Genomic DNA, 20,642 nt, shown 5'->3' with positions numbered 1-20,642 from the left:
CAAGAATATAAGTCATTTTTTCCTTCAAGAGTATAACACACCTGTAGAGTAGGGAGTGTAATGGTATATGTTAAAACATCCTCATTCTCACTGTTTTTACTGGTATTTGAGCATTTTTATTGAAATAAAAATTCTTTGAGCTTACAGAGTTTTGAACATGGTGGCTCTGACAACCTTTTGCCAGTTATGTGTGACTTTCATTTAGGCTCCAACTTTTGGAGGTCCTATTTTGCAATTTCGCCTGAAGCCATCTCCATGTTAATTCTTAGTGCTAAATAAAACATACTCTTGCCGGTGCTGCAGCTCAATAGGCTAATCCTCCACTGGGGCGCCGGCACACCGGGTTCTAGTCCCGGTCGGGGCGCCAGATTCTGTCCCAGTTGCCCCTCTTCCAGTCCAGCTCTGTGCTGTGGCCCAGGAGTGCAGTGGAGGATGGCCCAAGTGCTTGGGCCCTGCAACCCATGGGAGACCAGGAGAAGCACCTGGCTCCTGCCTTCGGATCAGCGCGGTGCGCCGGCTGCAGCGCACTGGCCGCGGCAGCCATTGGAGGGTGAACCAACAGCAAAAGGAAGACCTTTCTCTCTGTCTCTCTCTCACTGTCCACTCTGCCTGTCAAAAAATAAATAAATAAAAAAGAAAACATACTTTGCTTCATGTCTAAGTGGATATCTTTTCTATTAAATGATTTCATAAATAATTCTGTCTTTACTGTACCACAGTAATGACTACCATGAGCCAGCCTCCCAGGGGAAACATCACTCTTTCCCTCTTTTACATCTCAAGTTGCACGGAAGGTGTGAATCAGAATCATGGCTCAGGATCATGTCAGGGACCAAACAGATCTTAAGTGTTGGGATTTTCCTCTCTTATCCCACCACAGTCTCCCCTGTGGTTGTCCATACCTGGAGAGCAATGAGAGGACAAACAAAGGTATAGACACAGTCAGATGCAGTGTGTGCCAGTCTCGAATTGCAAAAGCTAATCCTCCCAGAAGCATCTGCCCAATACTGAATGAACAAAATGTTAGCGTTACTCCTATATGTTGTGATTTGGGCATGGTCCACTCTGTTACTGGAAGAAAACATATACACAATTACAAATTTAGACAAAAATAATCTCAAGTTGAATTCAAGGTATAGATCAAATGAGAGCCTCAAATTATTGACTTACTGAGAATTAAAGAGTTTGACATAATAATTCCAATAGAGGACCCAGCCAAGAAGCGTAGAGTGCAGAAGATGATGAAGGTGGGGGCAAAAATTGCACAGGTGTCAGAGATGGCCATCTGGAGGAGACACCATGTGTATATCCCCTTCCGCCCATACCTAAGAAATAAATTATTTAGGGAGAAAAATAATGCATGGAAAACTTGACAAAAGATGATGCATCTTGAAATGTAGGATAAACATTAACAAATGGAACATTCCACTGGTGACCTGATGAAATAAATAAATCATAGATAAAAAAAAAACCTCCCTGTCAGTATAAGATTGTTGTCAGTCTCTCAGCCAACCATAACTGGGAAGACTCTGGCTCCAGGTGAAACCGTATACAAGTAAATGAAATATGCAAAATTATCACAAATATCTGTCACAAAATATATACACTGAAGATAGAGGGCTAATATGTTGTGTCGAGCAATAAAGAATGGCATCAATATATCTGTACTTTGGTCTCTGCACTGAAAAGATAAGGGCTTTCATTAAATAATGTACCCAATGAACCAGGCCCAGGTCAAAATACAACACTGTTCCTACAGAAGCAGTCCATTTGTACCTAGTCATAGCCCCTACTCCCACACAAGATATTTAGTAAGACAACTTTTGACATCAAATATTAATTTGTTAGCTTTTGATCTTCAGAAAAATTTGAAACCTGTAACACATAATCCTATATCATATAATACTTCCTCTATCTTTTGCATGTGATAATTGCTTTTTATTGATGAATACAAATTTTATGAGAGGGTAGGCACTGTGCAGCAGTGAGTTAAGCTGCCATTTTGGATGCCTGCATCTATATGGGAGTGCTGGTTCCAGTCCCTGTCTGCTCTACTTCTTATCTGGCTTCTTACTAATGCGTTCTGGGAGGCAGCTGGTGATGTGTTTGGGCCACTGCCTCCACTTGGGAGAGCTGGCTGCAGTTCTGCAGTCCTGGGTTCAACTTAAGCCCATTGTTGGTTGTTGGAGGCATTTGGCAAGTAAACCAACAATGGAAGATTCATTCATATTCTCTCTCTCTCTCTCTTAATAAACAAACATTAAAAAATAAATCCATATTATATGTCACGTTTTTCTCTTTCTACTGTTAATAAGGATAACCTGTACTTATATTCCAAGAAATCTTATGCACATTTCATTAAATCATTTCATTCATTCACTTATTCATTCATTCATTCTACAGTTTGAATTGTAGTACAAAGACCTGAGTCTGAAACTGGGAACATGAACCAGATATGTACACATGTAATACTTCACTGTGCTGACTTAAAGGTCCCAGCATTTAACTAAGACTCCTGGAAGGTCCTGAGCATCTGAGTCCTCTGAGCATACTTGGGAGAGACATGCTTGAGGGACAGCCATGGTTGACTGCCTCCTTCTGAAAGAGTCCTGCCAGGAAACAAGCCCCCAAACTGTCATACACAAGTGGTGTCGTCCTACATTCAGGGTTGCAAGAATATCTATTGGGGCTATTTCACAAGGATCAGCTCTCAGGTTACAGGTGTAATATCTTACCATACCATCAGGGCCATTTTGCTTCACAACCAACAGATTTTGTAAAGATGACTACCTAGTGCACATGTATACCCATGCTGCAGGTACAAAATGATGACCCATCTTCAGGTGTCCATCATGTATCTCACAGGGTCTTGCCAAGGTCAAGAACACCATTTCACAAATTTATGCTATTGAACACGCAGGAAGCTTCTGCCTAAAATCCTCTTCTGCTTTTATTGAACTATCCCCACTCATACAACTCATATACAAGAATATGCTTGTAAAATCACTCCTGAAACTTGTTTGAATTGGATTTAGATAGCTTCCTATGTCTTCCTTCATACACACAATGAACAGACTAATCACACCAAATTATCATCTCTAAGTCACATAGCAAATATTCATATTTGGTTGTAGTTCCCTGAGTTCAGAAACGGAAGTGAGTATGCAGTACAATATAAAGCACAGAACATAAGCTCAGCAAATATTTCTAAAATAAATAAATGCATGTGTGGATCATGTGATCAACAGCCCAAAATAAAGTGAGGTGACACTTACCTGTCTGAAAGATAGCCAAATATCAGACTTCCCAGCAGCGACCCACTCATGAACAGGGTTTGAACCACTGATTTTTGTGACTGAGACTCACAGACGAGGTCCCACTGGGAGGAAACAGCACAGCAGTTTTAGGAGAGTTTAAGCCCTATGCTGGAATGCCTATATATGAAATATACAATCTCCTGCTATGGGGTCCAGCCTTTCTCTCCAGCCTGGTCTACAAACACTCCCCTCTGGTTGTCCACACTCTAGAAATACTGAACTAATTTCAATCCTTCAAATGCAAGCCTCTTTCACCTCATACCCTTCCAATAGTCTGTAACCACGTGTCTACATGTATTTATCAGTTTTCCACTGATGCATCAACTCCCTTTACTGCATTAAGGTCAACACATTCTTGGGGTACCATAATTAAAATCATATAAAATGTAATTGCAAGAAACTTCATGGGCTGGTGTTGTGGTTTAAGGTGCTTGCAGGTTAAGCAACCACTTATGATACTGTCTTCTCATATGGGCTGCAGTTATTGTCTTGCTGCTCCACTTCCAATCCAGCTCCCTGCTAAAGTGCTTGGGAAAGCAGCAGATAATAGCCTAAATGGTTGAGCCCCTGCACCCAAGTTGGAGACCCAGATGAAGCTCCTGGTTCCTGGCTTCGGCCTGGCTCAGCCCTAGCTGTTGCAGCCATCTGGGGAGTGAACCAGCAGATGAAGATCCCTGTCTCTGCCTCTCTCTCTATAACTCTGCCTATCAAATAAATAAATAAATCTTTTTTAAAAAAAAACCTTCAGTTACCAAAATATAAACAATGGTAAAAATGTGTTTTTTTTCTCTCCTAGGAAATCTTCACTGTGTCATTAATGTATCACCCAACAGCTTATATTTAACTACTAAATTAATCCATTTTTTGTTCTTAAAACTTTTAATTTTGCAATTGTTTTAAAATTTTTAAAAAAATTTTAGAGCTATAGAAAGAGTTCCCATGTAGAACATATGCAGCTTCCACTATTATTAAAATCCTACATATTTGTCACAATCCATAAACCACTGCCAATTCAAACTCCCTCTGTTCCTCTCATCTCCCCAAGCCTCTAGTAATCTACATTCTGTGTTCATATTGAGGTTTTTGTAAGCTGTCACAAAAGAGGGGGAGCATGTAATATTTGTCCTTCTCTGTCTGACATTCTTCACTTAGCATGTTTTCTCCATTTTGATGCTAATGGATTTTTTAAATGCCTGAAGGGAATTCTGTTTTGTGTAAATCACATTTCCTTTATCCATTCAGCTTATGATGGACATCTTGGTTGATTCTCTATGTTGGTTACTGTCAACAGCAATAACCATGGTGGAGCAGGTATCTCTTTAATACATATATTATATGTATTATATATATATAGAATATATATAGAATATATATAGAATATATAATATAATATATAATATATGTAATATAATATATACATATACATATACATATATTATATATGTATATATATTACATATATAATATGCATTTTATATATATGTTATATATGTATTATATGTAATATATGTAATATATGTATTATATGTTAATGTATTATATACATATATATGTATATATGCATATATATTATATATTATATTATAATAATATAATACATAATATACATATATATTATAATATATAATATATTATATGTATTATATAATATATTATATATTATTATAATATAATATTTAATATATATGTATTATATATACCCTGTAGTGAGGTTGCTGCATCATATGGCAGTTCTATTTACAGTTTATAAAGTAATCTCTATACTGTTTCCCTTAGTGGTGATACTAATTTACAGTCTCCTTCCTCAATATCCAGGACAGAATTTGCACCTTTTGACTTTTTGATAATAGTCATTCTAACAGGGGTGAGGTGATATCTCCTTGTGGTCTCTATTTTCATTTCTATGCTAGCTAGTGATATTGACCAATTTTTTCATATATCTGTTGGCCATTTGTATGTGCCATACATTGAATCCACTGAAGAGCTTCAACAATACTAACGTCTGGATTCCACACCCAGAGGTTCCCATTTGCTTGCCCTCTGCATCAATTTTCAGTAAGTACTCAGAAACATTGGCCTAGAATAACATTTTTATTTCAATTACTTTTGGGGTTGGTTTGTTTTGTTCACAACAGCTTTATTCACAATTAACAAACCCTGTAAGTAATCCAGAGGTCTTTCAACATGTCAATGGACAGATACCTTGTGGTACATACAAACATACATACATACATTAATACTAAAAAGTGAGACATAATGAAAAATACCTGGAGGAATCTTAAAATGCTGCATATTGTTTCATTTCATTTAAATGACATCTTGATAAAGATGGAAACTATGGAAAGTAAAAAGATCAGTGATTGCTAGGAGCTGGGAGAAGGGTGCAATGAACAGGCAGAGCATAGAGGGTTTTCAGGGCAGAGAAATTATTTTTATGGTATTATGATAGACGTGATTGCACATTTGTCAAAATCCGTAGAATAGCTGGCACTGTGGCTCAATAGGCTAATCCTCTGCCTGCAGCGCTGGCACACCAGGTCCTAGTCCCGGTCGGGGCGCCGGATTCTGTCCCGGTTGCCCCTCTTCCAGTCCAGCTCTCTGCTGTGGCCCGGGAGTAGAGTGGAGGATGGCCCAAGTGCTTGGGCCCTGTACCCCATGGGAGACCAGGAGAAGCACCTGGCTCCTGCCTTCAGATCAGCACCGCGCGCCGGCCGCAGCGGCCATTGGAGGGTGAACCAACGATAAAAGGAAGACCTTTTTCCCTGTCTCTCTCTCTCTCACTGTGTACTCTGCCTGTTAAAAAAAATAAAAAATAAAAAAGAAAAAAGAAAAAAAAAGAAAAAATCCATAGAATAGACAATGCCAAGAAAAAAGCTTAAAGTATGGAATTTGGGGACACTGGTGCATTGACACAGGGTCATGGATTCTGACAAATGTGCCATTATGGTATGGGATGTTGATCTTAGGGATGCTTGTAGTCAAAGAGGTTATACATGGGTTGGGCATGGGGGTAAATGGGAACTGAACTCTTTTTATATTTTGATTAATTTTGTTGAAAACTTAAAAATGCTCTAAAAAAGTTTATTAAAATGCTTTTTAATTGGGAAAAGAATATTTTATGATGATACAAGTTGAGTTGCCTTTATATGAAATGCTTGGGACTAGAAGTATTTGGAATTTTTTGGATATCGGAATATATACATATGTGCAAATGAGATAATTTGGGGTTAGGATCCAACTCTAAATATAAAATCAATTTATGTTTCATAGACCCTTTATAAACAGAGCCTTGAGGTAATTTTTTAAAAAGATTTATTTATTTTATTTGAAAGGCAGAGTTTCAGAGAGGCAGAGAGAGAAAGAGAGAGAGAGAGAGGTCTTCTATCCACTGGTTCACTCCCCAAATGGCCACAATGGCCGGAGCTAGGCAAATCCGAAGGCAGGAGCCTGGAGTTTCCTCTGGGTCTCCCATGTAGGTGCAAGGGCCCAAGGACCTAGGCCATCTTCTACTGCTTTCCTAGGCCATTCCATGGATTGGAAGTGGAGCAGCCAGGTCTTGAACCAGCGCCCATATGGGAAGTTGGCATTCCAGGTGGCAGCTTTACCCGCTACACCACAGTGCCAGTTCCATCAAGATAATTTTTATACAATGTTTTCAGCATGCCTGCTATTTGTGGTGTTATATCAGCATTCAAAATGTTTTGGAGTTGCAGCATTTGTTTGTCAGATTTTTGGATGAGGGATACTGTCCCTGAAACTTCAACTAAGCTATTGGATTCAGTCAAGGGTCTCTGAGGCCAAGTTTATAACTACCTATTACCAGGCAAGGCACACACTGAGAGCACAGCACACAATTTACACCACAGGATACAATATTGTACTCTAAACATAAAAAAATAATGGATGCTATGAAGAATCAAAGGAAAAAATGAGAGAACCAAGTATAGACATACAAATATGTACATTATCAGTACCATAAGTACTTAAAGAACTGTATATATTTAGGAACTCAAATCCTTTAGGATTTTTTTCCTCCAAAATTAATTGGCCAACATCCATTTTCATGTCTTCTCTTAATCCAATTGTTTTTAATAAAGAACTGTGCTGCCATGCCAACAAAATGTATGCCTGAAAAAATAATTTTGCAACTTTGAAATTTTACTGTCATGATGTGAAGCTTTATTTACATAGCTCTTCAGAATATATTTCAGCTGTCTACCCACTATTCCAAGTGTGAAATACTATCAACTACATTATACAGGTAAGCATACAACAGGAAAACAATTCTACAATTTAATGTATATAGTGGTGGTTATTTTTAGTTTTCTTTTGAGGATAAGTCTACTACATTCTTTTGCTGATAACATTTCAGAATGAAGCTGTTTTCAAGACTTTATTTCCACCAATAATTAAGAGTAAGTCTAATATATTATATAGTGTTATATGAGAATTTATGGGTAGCACATCATCTTTTTTTCAATTTTTTCAGAAGTTTTGGATGGTGAAGAATCATGGCTTTTACCACTACTACAGTGCTCATATATGTTCATAAAAAATTTTAGCATCTTTCAAAATAGAGATAGGAGAATTCAGAACAAGTTGGTCCAGAACATATTTCACTTCACCAGTGGCTCCCTTAGACATTTGGTTATCTGGATGAGTTTTTGTGTTTGTTTGTTTAAGATTTTATTTATTCATTTGAGAGGTAGAGTTATTGATAGTGAGAGAGGGAGACAGAGAGAATAGTCTTCTATCTGCTGGTTCATTCCTCAAATGGCCACAAGGACCAGAGCTAAGGCAATCTGAAGCCAGGAGTAAGGAGCTACTTCTGGGTCTTCCATGTGGGTGCAGAGTGCCAAGAACTTGGACCATCTTCTACTGCTTTCCCAGGCCATAGCAGAGAGCTGGGTTGGAAGTGGAGCAGCCAGGACTATAGCCAGCACCCATATGGGATGCCAGCACTTCAGGCCAGGACTTTAACCTGCTGTGCCACAGCACTAGCCCCAAACACTCTTATTTTTTACATCAGTGACCACTTGAGGCTCTTGCTATGAGCTTCCAAGGCTATGGAAGCCTTCAGAGTCCACAAACTTCATAGGTATTTAGACAGGGCTATATGAAAAGTGGAAGTTCTCTCTTTCCTTCAGAGAAAAGTACATCCTTCTTTGATGGCCCCTTCTTTCCACTGGGATCTCACAGAGATCCTTCACACAGAACAGTTTTTGGCACTATGTCTTGGTTTTCCATGCCTGAAATACTCTCATTGGATTTTCAGCCATATCCAAATGACTTTTGGGACTTAGCTTTGACTTGGATTTCCCATTACCTCTTGAGGAAGTCATATCTTTGGTTGCTTCTAGTGGCATATAATTAATTGTGCCAATATGAGAATCTTTAACAATATTTGTATCTGGTTGCATTTGGTTTGCAATTAAGAAGTCAGTTAGCTTTAGCATTCCATTCACTATCAGAAATTTGGCAGGATTCGGATCACTGTGAAAAATGTCACATTGATGGATTGTGTGTACTGCCTCCAACATATTTTCCAGTAATTCTTGCACTCCCATGGATTGTTGGATTTTTTAAGCCAACTATTTTTTTAACTTTTATTTAATGAATATACATTTCTGAAGTACAGCTTATGGATTACAATGGCTTTTCTCCCCCATAACTTCCCTCCCACCTACAACCCTCCCCTCTCCCACTCCCTCCTCTTCCATTCACAAGCCAACTATTAACATCAATCTTTCCACACCCCATTACCAAGCAGATGTAATGATCTGTGATTTCATAAGCATAAAGGTAGGTGATCTTATCAGTGCATTGCTATAACTTATTCAAATAAGCTAGTCCACCCACAGTTTGGTTATCTGCTTATTTGAAGTTTACATATTTTATGCCATGTATCTGTTTATTTTCATTCAGTACCAGAAATAACTTATTTGAACCTCCTCAATGTTGCTCAATAGTGGTACGTTTCTGCACTGTATCAACCTTCAGGGTTGGCTCTGGAACATGCCACTGATATGAAAATGTGGCAGAACCCTTGACACACACATTCTTTCTCTTACATTGCCATTGCTTCTGGTTACTTTCTGGAATCTTTAGTTTTTGATGCTCTTCAGTTAGAAGACTTGAGTCAGTTTTATTCTTCAGGGTTACTGAATCAGTAGTAAATTCATAACTCTTTTCATCTGATACCAAAGCTTCCTTGGAATGGATATTTTTGACAGACTTAAAGTTTCTCAATTAACATGAATCATTTCCACTTGACTTAAATCCAGGCACAATCAAATCACTGTATTATGATCCAAAGATCTGTCTTTTTGTAAAGTTTATCACAACTGACATATCTGTCTTCAGATGATGATCTGGGCTATGTAGAAGGTTAACTAGGACTCTTCCAAATGGACACCATCGTTTAGTTTTATTAGTTTGTTTCAAGGGATTCTGATGACCTATTTCTGCATCTTGTGGGGGCAAAGTCTATCATACAAAAACTTGGCTTTAGTAGCTTGTCCTCCAGCATCACAATTAATGTTCCTTTACTATAAATGTCCAAGCAAGCTGTATAATAATTCTTAGGCACTTAATATTGTAGGTGCTGACAAAATTTTCTTATTCTTCTCTGAATGCAGCTGTTTTTTCTAGAGGCTTAAATTTTGGATGGCAATTTCCAGCATTTCTGGTGGTACTGCTCTACTTTCTACAGCTTTGCAAAGAAGTTTTTTTTTACTTTTTCTGAACTTACCTTGTGACAGTTCAAACTGTGTATATGCACAAAAGTGAATTTCTTGTAGTTTTCTCTGGCCATTTGAAAGTAGACACAGGTATCATATAATTCTTGAATAGCTTTTAATTCAGCAAATCTCACTAGAATTCAACCCAAGCAAAACTCCATTTTTGCCATATATATTTGAAGGAAGTGCTTCAATTGCTTGATTTTCATTTCCAATCAATTTATTTAAAAGGGCACTATTTAGGGGGACACTGTTTCCCTAGTTTGGCAAGAAGGTCAACAAGTCCTCTAGGTTGTTTGCCATCAGCATAATTTGGTGGTCAGTTCCTGAATTATCTGTAGTATCAGCTGGAACTTTTTTAAAGCTCAGCTCATTAATTAGCTCTTCATTTTTAAATTTATTTTTGTATCTCTTACTTGTTCATTATGGAATCAATCGCCAATTCTCTGCCACTTAAATCCTTAGCCTCCATTTCTGTATTGCCCAACACCTCATCAACCACAGCTGAAAAATTGTAGGTTTCCTTAATAGATTAAGTTTTGTTGGTAGATTTCTGTATAGTTTGATCATTAAACTCAATACTAGTACACTTGACTATTGTAGTACAGGCAAAAAGCAATTGCTAACTACTGAATGAATGTAGAAAGGTCTGACTACAGTATCATGTGGGATACAATGGATAACAGAAGTTCAAATACATTCTTCGTGTTAACTCCAAACACCTTCACTACTTCTTTATAGGCAGAAGATTTAAATGAAGACTCTTACCTTAGTCACAATGGTGGAGGAGAAGGAGCTCCGATCGTACACCCAGCCATCCACACAGGGCTCTGTGTCTGACTCACTTATATTGGGGAAGGTCCCGTTCAGATGAAGGAGCTGCCACTGGGGATGGGTGAAGCGACGGCACTTCTCTGGCCTCAGGTTTGAGTCTATCGGTATGGAGACTCTCAGGAGGGCGTCTTGGCTGAGGATGTCAGAGTCATTGCCAGAGGCGGTGTGGTTGTCCAGGAGGGGGACCCAGCAGCGATGCCCAGGGACTGCGGCAGTGAAGTTCTCCAACAGAATATGAGGATATGCTATAATATTGGCGACAAAAAAGAGAGCCATCTGAAGGATCTGAAATCTCCCCAGACCTCCAGCTTGTTCCAGGAGCACATCGAAGGCCATTGAGGCTAAGCAGGTTATCTCCAGGGTGAAGCACTGTGACTCTATGGAGATAAGTTCAGAGGAAGAAAATGTTTCCAAGTCCTCTAGTGCTGTGTTGATCTTGGCCCCATTTTCTATTTTTTTTTTTTTTGACAGGCAGAGTTAGACAGTGAGAGAGAGAGAGACAGAGAGAAAGGTCTTCCTTCCGTTGGTTCACCCCCCAAATGGTCGCTATGGCCAAAGTGCTACAGCCAGCGTGCTACAGCCAGCGCCAATCCGAAGCCAGGAGTCAGGTGCTTCCTCCTGGTCTCCCATGCGGGTGAAGAGCCCAAACTATGCCCATCCTCCACTGCACTCCCGGGCCCCACTTTCTCAATAGGTCAGGTCTCAGCACTGTAGAAGAGCAGAGACAGGAGTTTCTTCAACTTCTTTGATTTTAGGTAGCCAAGAGGTTGAAAAAAGTCACAGATGTAGTTATTTGGCAATGCGACTTCCTACACAAAAAACTCTGAATGACGCTGAGCCCTGAGCTTCATGGGAGTTGAGTGGGTTTCACATGGATGTAATCTCCATGTGACCTGAAGTAATCACGCTCAGTGGCTTGTCTTTGTTTTCAGAAAGGGGTGTTGGAGACCCACAAGGGGCTGCCTGATGATGTTCCTCTGCCAAGAACAGACCCAGGATTTTTCTAGGACCTGAAGTTCGAATAAAAGTTAATGAAAGGATCCTTAGTTAAAATAAAGCAAATTGGAATGTTCACTGGTAATCCTAACCTTTGGTAAGCAAACTCCAGCTTCAGTTAAATAATACCAGTGACACTGATTTTAAGAGTTTTGCAATACTGAAATAAGGACACAAGGCAAGGAAGATGGAAGTTGTACTTGTATGCAATTTATTTTAATAGATTTATTGAGTGATTCTAATAGCACTTTTACTATCTGCTTTTACTGTTATAAAGTGATTTTACTCACTAATATATACTTATATTTATATATAAATATATCATATATTTATTTATGTATTTATATGTAAGATTATGCATAATAATATATATTACTTATAGATAAATACATATTTATATATACATTTATAAATAAATTATGAATCATAAACCTGTTACAAGGTCTCATCTTTCAATTCATAAGAGATAGGTACATAAATAATTTCATTGAAAGGTATAAGAGAACCACAAGGAAGTTAGACAATCTGCTCTGAAAGAAATAAATAGAAAACATCTAATGATTCCCGGGTAGATGCCACAGGGCTGGGGAGTTATCCCTGTTTAAATGAACTTGTACTTACAATGGAAGAGATATTAATGAGACAATGAAGTAGTAGGCGACAGAATGGAAAAAGGCCTGTTTACAGATGAAAATAACAAGTATTTAATTACGGTAAAAGGGAAGAAAATCACTGCTCACCTACAGGATATTCCAAAGCCAGAAGCTAAGAAACATGCAGGACAATAATAAAATAGGTTGATTATAAAAACCAAACCAAGCAAACCAACAAAGCCTCTAGAACTGACTCTGCAGACTGGTGGCTCTTGTCCTTTCCCTTTTAATTCATTATCCTTGGAGCAGTTTGAAACACAGATTCCTGTCCACCTTGACTTTGATGGAGCAACTCCAAAGCTGAAAATCTAAGAAATCACTGGGAAGTGTTACAAAGTGCTAGAAAGCAGATTTGTTTGCCAGGATTGCAATCACAAAATAGCACACTCTGTGATGGCTGAAATGTATTTCCTCACAGTTCTGGAGGTTCGAAGTCCAAGATCAGGGTGTCAACGTGGTAGGTTACTGTTGAGGTCCCTCTGCCTGCCTTGTGGGTAGCTGGCCCTTGCTGTGTTCTCATCGGGTCTCACTTATTTTGCAGGCACATTCCTGATGGCTCTTGCTTTTCCTACAAGTCATATTGGATCAGGCTGCCTTCCTACCCACCTCATCTTAACTTTTCTCCAAATACAGGTATATCTTGAGATGCTGGAGGTTGGGATTTCAACATGTGGATTTTGGGGTGACACAATTCAGCTGATAATGGGGATATTCAAATGGAACATTTTACTAAAGTCACTAACAGTATGTAAAACTAGTGAGATGAGAATCAAACAAGGCAAATCATTTACAACTCTGTGAATAAACTGATATAAATCATGACAAAGCTGACAATCCACTGAATATTCACTATGGGTCAATTTTGTTATAAGCACTTCTAATGCTTTCTTCCTTTCTTTTTTATTAAGATTTTATTCATTTATTTGAGAGGTAGTTACAAACAGTGAGAGGGAGAGACAGAGAGAGAGAAAGGTCTTCCATCCCCTGGTTTACTTCTCAAATGGCTGCAACAGCCTGAGCTGAGCCATTCTGAAGCCAGGAACCAGGAGCTTCCTCCCAGTCTCCCACCCAGGTGCAAGGACCCAAGCACATGGGCCGTCTTCTACTGCTTTGCCAGGCCATAGCAAAGAACTGGATCACACAGCCCAGACAAGGTGACACAGAATTAAACACTGTAACTAAGGTTTGGGGGAAAGACACTTATATTTCATGTGAGGTGGTAAATATTACACCTAAGTTGACTAAGTTAAAAAAAATTTGCTACCCTAGACGAGTCACTAAAAGCAATTCTAGTAGATATTGTTAAATTGTCTACAGTACTATTAAAGGAGAACAAAACAAATATATTTTATAAGATGTGCATAAGGATATAAAAGAAGCAGCCAGTGCTCTGGCACAGTAGGCTAAGCCTCCACCTGCAGTGCCAGCATCCCATATGGGCACTGGTTTGTGTCCCAGCTGCTCCTCTTCTGATCCAGCTCTCTGCTATGGCCTGGGAGAGCCAAAGATGTCACAAATGCTTGGGCTCCTCCACCCATGTAGGAGTCATGTAAGAAGCTCCTGGGTTCAGATTGGCTCAGCTCTGGCCATTGCAGCCATCTGGGGAGTGAACCAGTATATGGGAGATCTCTCTCTCTCTCTGTCTCTACCTCTGTCTATAACTCTAACCCTCAAATAAATAAAATCTTCAAAAAAAATTCAAAAGAAATTAAGTGAAGTCACAGACTTCTCCAAAAATGTTGCTACAGCAAAACTTAGTGTACACTTTATATAAAAAATAACTCAAAATGGATTATATTCTTAAATGCAAAGTATTGTACAAGAAAATTTTAGAAAGCAGAGAAGAAAATCTTTGGTATCCATAACTAAGGCAAAAAATTCTTAGATTCAACAACAAAAGCATGATTCAGGAAAAATGTGATAAAAATCCATAAAGAAACATACAGGGAAGTTTTTTTTTTTATCCAGAGAGTGATAAAAAGAATCAAGGAGAAAGTATTTGGAAAAAACAGAAATGTCAAAGGACTAATATGTGTAATATATAAAGAAATTGAATATTTACATTTAAAAATGCACAATTAGAAAATAAAGACATGTAACCAAAACACAGATACACGTATAAAATACATCACAAAAAATGTTTTCAAAATCAATAGCCTTTAGAGAAATACAAGTCAAAACTAAAGTACAGAGATACTACTCTACACCTGGTGAATGGTTAAGCAAACTATGGCATATATATTCTATGGAATATTGTTCATCAATAAAAAGGATGTATTGGTACACACAGCAGCATGGACAAATATCTGTGGAATTTTGCTTAGTGAAAAAAAGCAATCTTAAAATAATACACATATTCTCTTAATAGGAAAATAAGGGGGATATCTGTGGAGATGAAATGGTTCACCGCCTTGAGTGTATTAGTAGGAATGCTATGTTACACACATGGTAAAATTGTATAGTAACAAATATACTTACAGGTAAAACCAAGTAGGGAAATATGAGTGAGATCAGTGGATTGTATCAATATCAGTACCCTAGTATTGTACTATTCCAAGTTCTTAATATTGGTACAATATTCTACTATAGTTTTTTTTTAATTTTTTGACAGGCAGAGTGGACAGTGAGAGAGAGAGACAGAGAGAAAGGTCTTCCTTTTGCCGTTGGTTCACCCTCCAATGGCCGCCACGGCTTGCGCGCTGCAGCCGGTGCACCGCGCTGATCCGATGGCAGGAGCCAGGTGCTTCTCCTGGTCTCCCATGGGGTGCAGGACCCAAGCACTTGGGCCATCCTCCACTGCACTCCCGGGCCACAGCAGAGAGCTGGCCTGGAAGAGGGGCAACCGGGACAGAATCCGGCACCCCGACCGGGACTAGAACCCGGTGTGCCGGCGCCACAAGGCAGAGGATTAGCCTATTGAGCCGCGGCATCGGCTCTACTATAGTTTTATAAAATAATGTTATTCAGGGAAACATGGGTGATGTGTATATGGTTTCTTCCTGTGTGACTTCTTACAACTGTAGGTGAATCTATAATAATCCCAATAAGCATCTCAATTACAAACACAAAGAAAGAGTAGAGGAAACCTGCATTTGCATTCCACTCTTTTGTTCCTTGCACCAGTTTCCTGGTCCTAGCCATCATGTTGATGATAATGTAGACACTATTAGATGTGTAACTGTTCACAATTCCTCACAAGAATTCCTGAAAGTACAAAAGGACTGCTGTTTAAATATTAGAGGCCTGTTATGAAGAAGCAAAGAGTGGCAAAGTAAGGTGGTGGAGGTAAGTAGCATATATTCCATCACAACAAGAACTATGCACCTATCCATAGTCTGCTGCTTTGTAGGAGTCTTGAGATTTAGGTAGGAGGCTGTGGAACCTTGGCAGAAACCAAGACATAGGAGGATTATTTGAGAGTACAAACCTGCATGCAGATGTCTGACCCACGGATCATGCTCCTGGGTCCTCCACCAAAGTGTGTGATTATAGCTCCATTTGTTCCTGTGCCTGAAGTTAAAGCCAGTTGTGAAAGGGTCCAGGGCAAATCAAGCATACAAATGCATTGGTAGAGAGGCCTGTCTCCCTGGCAGTCTTGGCCGTGGACCTTGAAGTTGCTCTGTGACTCAGCTCCAGTCCTGTCTAGTCATGGTCTCTGCTTAGTACTATCTACACAAGGACTTGTTTGTATCTTGGAAGGAGACTTGGTTATACCTTACAGGCTAGGAGTTACCTATTTGCATGAGACCCTGTGATGGACTAGCCAGCCTCCATCTCACAGCAGACCCTGAGGGGGCTTGGTCCCAGCTCCGGCTTCTCTCACTGCAATTGGGAAACTCACACATCTAAGAGGAAGTGCACCTGTCTATGCCACCAGGATCGGCTTCTAGGATTGGATCTCTAGCCAGTTTTCCCACACTGTCCAGATTCTCTCCTTGGGTGTTCCACAGGTCCACCTATGTTGGGATCCACACTAACTTTTAAAATCCTGTAATGTTTGTAGATAACATGACTTAGGGTCCATCTAATACAGAAACAGCTGTAGCAGTCACAGGTTTATGGAATATAAGTCAAGTTGTCAAGAGTTTCTGAAAATTTTTAAAGAAGGATGAGTACTCAGAAAGTGCCAGTCTGAGAATCAAGAACAAGTCCCCAATGAATTCTTCAATGAGCAGACACAAATACATACCTGCAAACATCAAGAAAAGAGAAATATAAGGTCAATAAAGGGACAAATTGCCAGTGACTATTCCTAAGAGAATGCAGATGTGTGAATGTCATGCAAAGAATTCAAAGTAGCTGTTTTAAGGAAGCAATAAACTTAAAGAAAACACAGGGAAATTATTCAGAAATTTATCAGATAAATTGAAATAATAATAATAGCAACACAGATATTCTGGAGTTGAAAAAAAAACAAAAAAATACAATACAGACTGTCAACAGCAGAGCTGATCAAGAAGAATCTATGGAACTAAAGACAGGCTTTTTAAAAATCACAGAGATGGGGGCAACACTGTGGAGCAGCAGGTTAAAGCCCCAGCCTGCAGTACTAGCATCCAATATGGGCACCAGTTCAAGTCTCAGCTGCTCCACTTCTGGGAAAACAGTGGAGGATGGTCCAAGTCCTTGGGCTTCTGCACCCATGTAGGAGACCCAGAAGAAGCTCCTGGCTCCTGGCTTTAGCCTGGCCCAGCCCCGGTCATTGTGGCCACTTGGGAAGTGAACCAGCAGATGGAAAATATCTCTATCTCTACCTCTCTCTGTACTCTGCCTTTCAAATAAATAAAAATCTATAAAAAAAAAATAGAGAAGAAGAAATGAAAAAGAAGGAATAAAGCATAAAGATTTATGGGCCAAAACCAAAAGAGGAAAAATATATCATTCAAGTCAACAAGGGAGTTGAGAAAGACAAAAGGATAGAAAATTTACTTACCATATAAAAAATTCAAAATTAATTCGAAATTGTTATGGATTAAGCAGAACTTGGCTCCACAAACTCATGCACACTTTTAAACTGTAAAAGCTTATTTATTGGAAAGGCAGAGTGACAGAGAGAAAGAGAGAATCAGAAAGGGATCTTTCATCCACTAGTTCTCTTTCCCCAATGCCCACATCAGTCAGGAGGAGGCCAGGCCTAAGCCAGGAGCCAGGAGCTCCATCTCGGTCTCTTAAATGGGTGGTAGGAACCTAAATACTTGGCCATCGTTCTCTGCCATCGCAGGTGCATCAACAGGAAGCTGAATCAGAAACAGCAGAAAAGATTTGAACCAGACATTCTGATATGTCATGTGGGTGTCCCAAGTGGTGGCTTAGACCTCTGTGCCACAATGCCCACCCCTAAACAAGGAAGTCTTAAGTTAACCACTGCTGGATTAAGGGTGGACACTTGGTCTAATTATGGCATCTGAGAGGTGCTTCTGGCAGGAGGTCTTTAGTTACTGGGGGCTTGCCCTCAGCAGATGGTTCTCATGAAAGGCTTGGCTATTTAAGCCCAGTTCAGCCGAGCTTCTTGCTCTGCTTCCTGGCTCACCATCAGCACTCACTGTGCCTTGCTGGCCTCATCCAGCTGCAGATTAAAGGAAACTCCTGAACCTGGACTGTACACAGACACAAACCTTTTCTTTCCCAAGAATATCCTATTTTAGTTAAAGTAATGAAAAGCTGACTAATCAGAGATTTAGAAGATGAGAAATGATAAGACTACTAGAAGAAAGCATAGGAAAAAAATCTTGTGACCTTAGTCTTTGCAAGGCATGGAAAGACAAATTCCACATTGTTTCTGTGGATTTGTTCTGAGAGGAGGAGCATGGTGGGAGCAAGAGGCACAGAATCACCACACAGACACCAGGAGTGAAGTGAAAGCAGGCCAGAGGGGAGCAGCCCGCAGACTCATTTTTTTCAGTTGGTACAGCAGCTTATATAGCCGAGGCAACCAATCCAGTCAAGGGGCGGTCTATGCCCTAACCAATCACTGCCTGTTGCCAGGCAGGCTCCATTGCCAGGTGGGTTCCAAAACCATTCCTGAGTAACTGATGCTTGCTTGCCAGGAGGATGCTTTAATCTGGCAGCTGGATGAGGCTGGCAAGGTACAATGAGTGCTGATCATGAGCCAGGAAGCAAAGCGTGAAGCTCTTACAAACTGGGCTTGGCATGGCCTTCTCATTCCACCACATTTCCCCTTTTTTGTTTATTTTTGAGCAATGTGAGGCATGATTCTTGACCATACCATTTTTGAGCTCATTTCCATGTGGTCTCCATACATGGCTGTGCCTGTCTTAGGTTGTCCCCCAGGAGATCTTACCTGTCATTGACTAACCAGCCCTCAAAGCTGGTGACCACAGGAGTGCTTGCTCAGATGGGGGTAGGAATGAGAAACAATGGTAATCATGAATGGCGTGACTGCACACAGGCTGTGGGCCATTTGAGTGGATTACCAGAGCTAAGTGAGGAATAAAGCAGTAACGGATGTGGCTATGGGCAGTTCCTCAGGGCAGAATAAGGCAGCAGCTTGACAATCAGTAGCAGGTGCAACCGCTAACAAGGCAGACTCTCAGTCTTGTTTGCTGGTTCTGATTGGCTGTCAGTTGCAGGCTTGATGTGTCTGGCTGGTACTCAAATGGGCTGTCCTGCATTTTCTAGAAAGACACAAGCATATCCTAGGACCTTGGTTACCAGAGGGTGTGGTCCCTTCCATTCTCCTTTAAGGGTTTTTTTCCACCCAACCACAGGGGCTGGGGTCTGGGATGGAAAGAATCCCCGGTGTTTATAAGCTGGGATGACTCCCTGAGAATAAAAAGTAAGAAAACTGATAATGAAAAGGACTTCAAAGCAAGCTGTAGGTCTGGGGGCATATGATTGTTTTTCTGTCTAAGAGGTCTTTAATCATCCTATGATTTCTTTCAATGACTGCATGTCTCTGTGCATTGTATGGGATACCTGTGGCAGACTGTATGTTCCAGGACCTCAGGAAAGAATTAAATTCCTGTGATGTATATGCTGGCCCATTATCAGTCTTTATGGCCCAAAGGACACCGAGGACCAGCATGGCTGACTTAACCACCTTTACCACAATACTAGCTTTTTCTCCGGATTGGGCTGTTGTGAATACAGCCTTTGAATAAGTATCTACCACCACATGGACAAACTTAAGTTTACCAAAGGAATTAACATGAGTGACGTCCACTTGCCAGGGCTTACGAGGAGAAAGGCCTTGAGGGTTCACTCCTCCTTGTTACAGTGGGTGAGGGGCACGCAATTCTTGCAAGAGCACACTAGATGTTTGCATTGGCTCATTGTTAGCTCTGGGAAAAGCAATTTTATGTTGCTTGCTGGCATATTAAATAGTTGGTGTAGAATACAGGCTTGTTCTAGGTGTCCGATGGAAGCTGTGTTGCAGGAAATAAGACGATGAACCTTTTCATTGCCATGGAAAATAAAGCCAGGTAACCCAGTACGTGAGATATACCATGGGTGTTTTCTATTCTCAGTTAGCTCTTTAAGTGTTGTGAACATCTGGTCAACTGGCTTATTAGTCAGGTTAAAGAATGCAAAAGGGATCATCTTTGCTACCTGTACTGAGTATTTGCTGTCCAAAAATATATTTATCGGCCTATCCTGGCTAATGAGTAGTACCTTGACTATTGCCCTTATTTCTCCCAACTGTACTGATCCCCCATGGGGATCTACATGGATCTTATCTTTTTCTGTTGAGTATTTGACTTGATCACTATTCCAAACAGTGACTGTTGGCCCCCATAAACGCACATGGTGCCATGTGTATAGGTTGATTAGCAGGGAAAGCATGTTTTGGATAGTATATTTCTAAGGTTTGTAACATCTGGAGTAGCCTGTCCACTGGCAGATGATTCTCAACCTGTCCTGGGAAATTTATCATTAAAGTTTGAAAGAGTGTGCTATTCTGCATCAATGTGGACAGTTCTAATTGTGATAGGGGTAGGACCACTATGTCTGCCTCTGTGTTAAATATCTTATTGGCATAATATCTTAATTTAAGTCCCATCATAAGGAAGGCATCTACTTTGTTAACTATTTATGACACTCACTCCAGGCTATGTGCGCCCAAAAAAGTGGTCCGTGTTGTT

At 40.0% G+C, this 20,642-nt stretch overlaps 1 protein-coding gene and 1 pseudogene across 1 annotated transcript in view; both read right to left on the bottom strand.

The window, feature by feature from the left end:
* The window catches only part of LOC133762929 (steroid transmembrane transporter SLC22A24-like), a 31,245-nt gene extending 19,986 nt beyond the window's left edge, over positions 1-11,259 (bottom strand). The window contains exons 1-4 of the mRNA XM_062195964.1: positions 10,826-11,259; positions 3,276-3,379; positions 1,171-1,325; positions 903-1,071 (exon numbers count right to left, since the gene is read on the bottom strand). Coding sequence (XP_062051948.1) covers positions 903-1,071; positions 1,171-1,325; positions 3,276-3,379; positions 10,826-11,227 — 830 coding nt within the window. The 5' untranslated portion in view covers positions 11,228-11,259. The remainder of the gene's footprint in view (positions 1-902; positions 1,072-1,170; positions 1,326-3,275; positions 3,380-10,825) is intronic.
* LOC133764833 (dual specificity protein kinase TTK-like) lies at positions 7,336-10,529 on the bottom strand (annotated as a pseudogene).
* Positions 11,260-20,642: the final 9,383 nt, after the last annotated feature.

Source organism: Lepus europaeus, chromosome 7 (genome assembly GCF_033115175.1).
Source record: "Lepus europaeus isolate LE1 chromosome 7, mLepTim1.pri, whole genome shotgun sequence".
NCBI lineage: Eukaryota > Metazoa > Chordata > Mammalia > Lagomorpha > Leporidae > Lepus > Lepus europaeus.
Note: the sequence above shows the minus strand (reverse complement) of the source record. Positions and strands in the feature narration are given on the sequence as shown.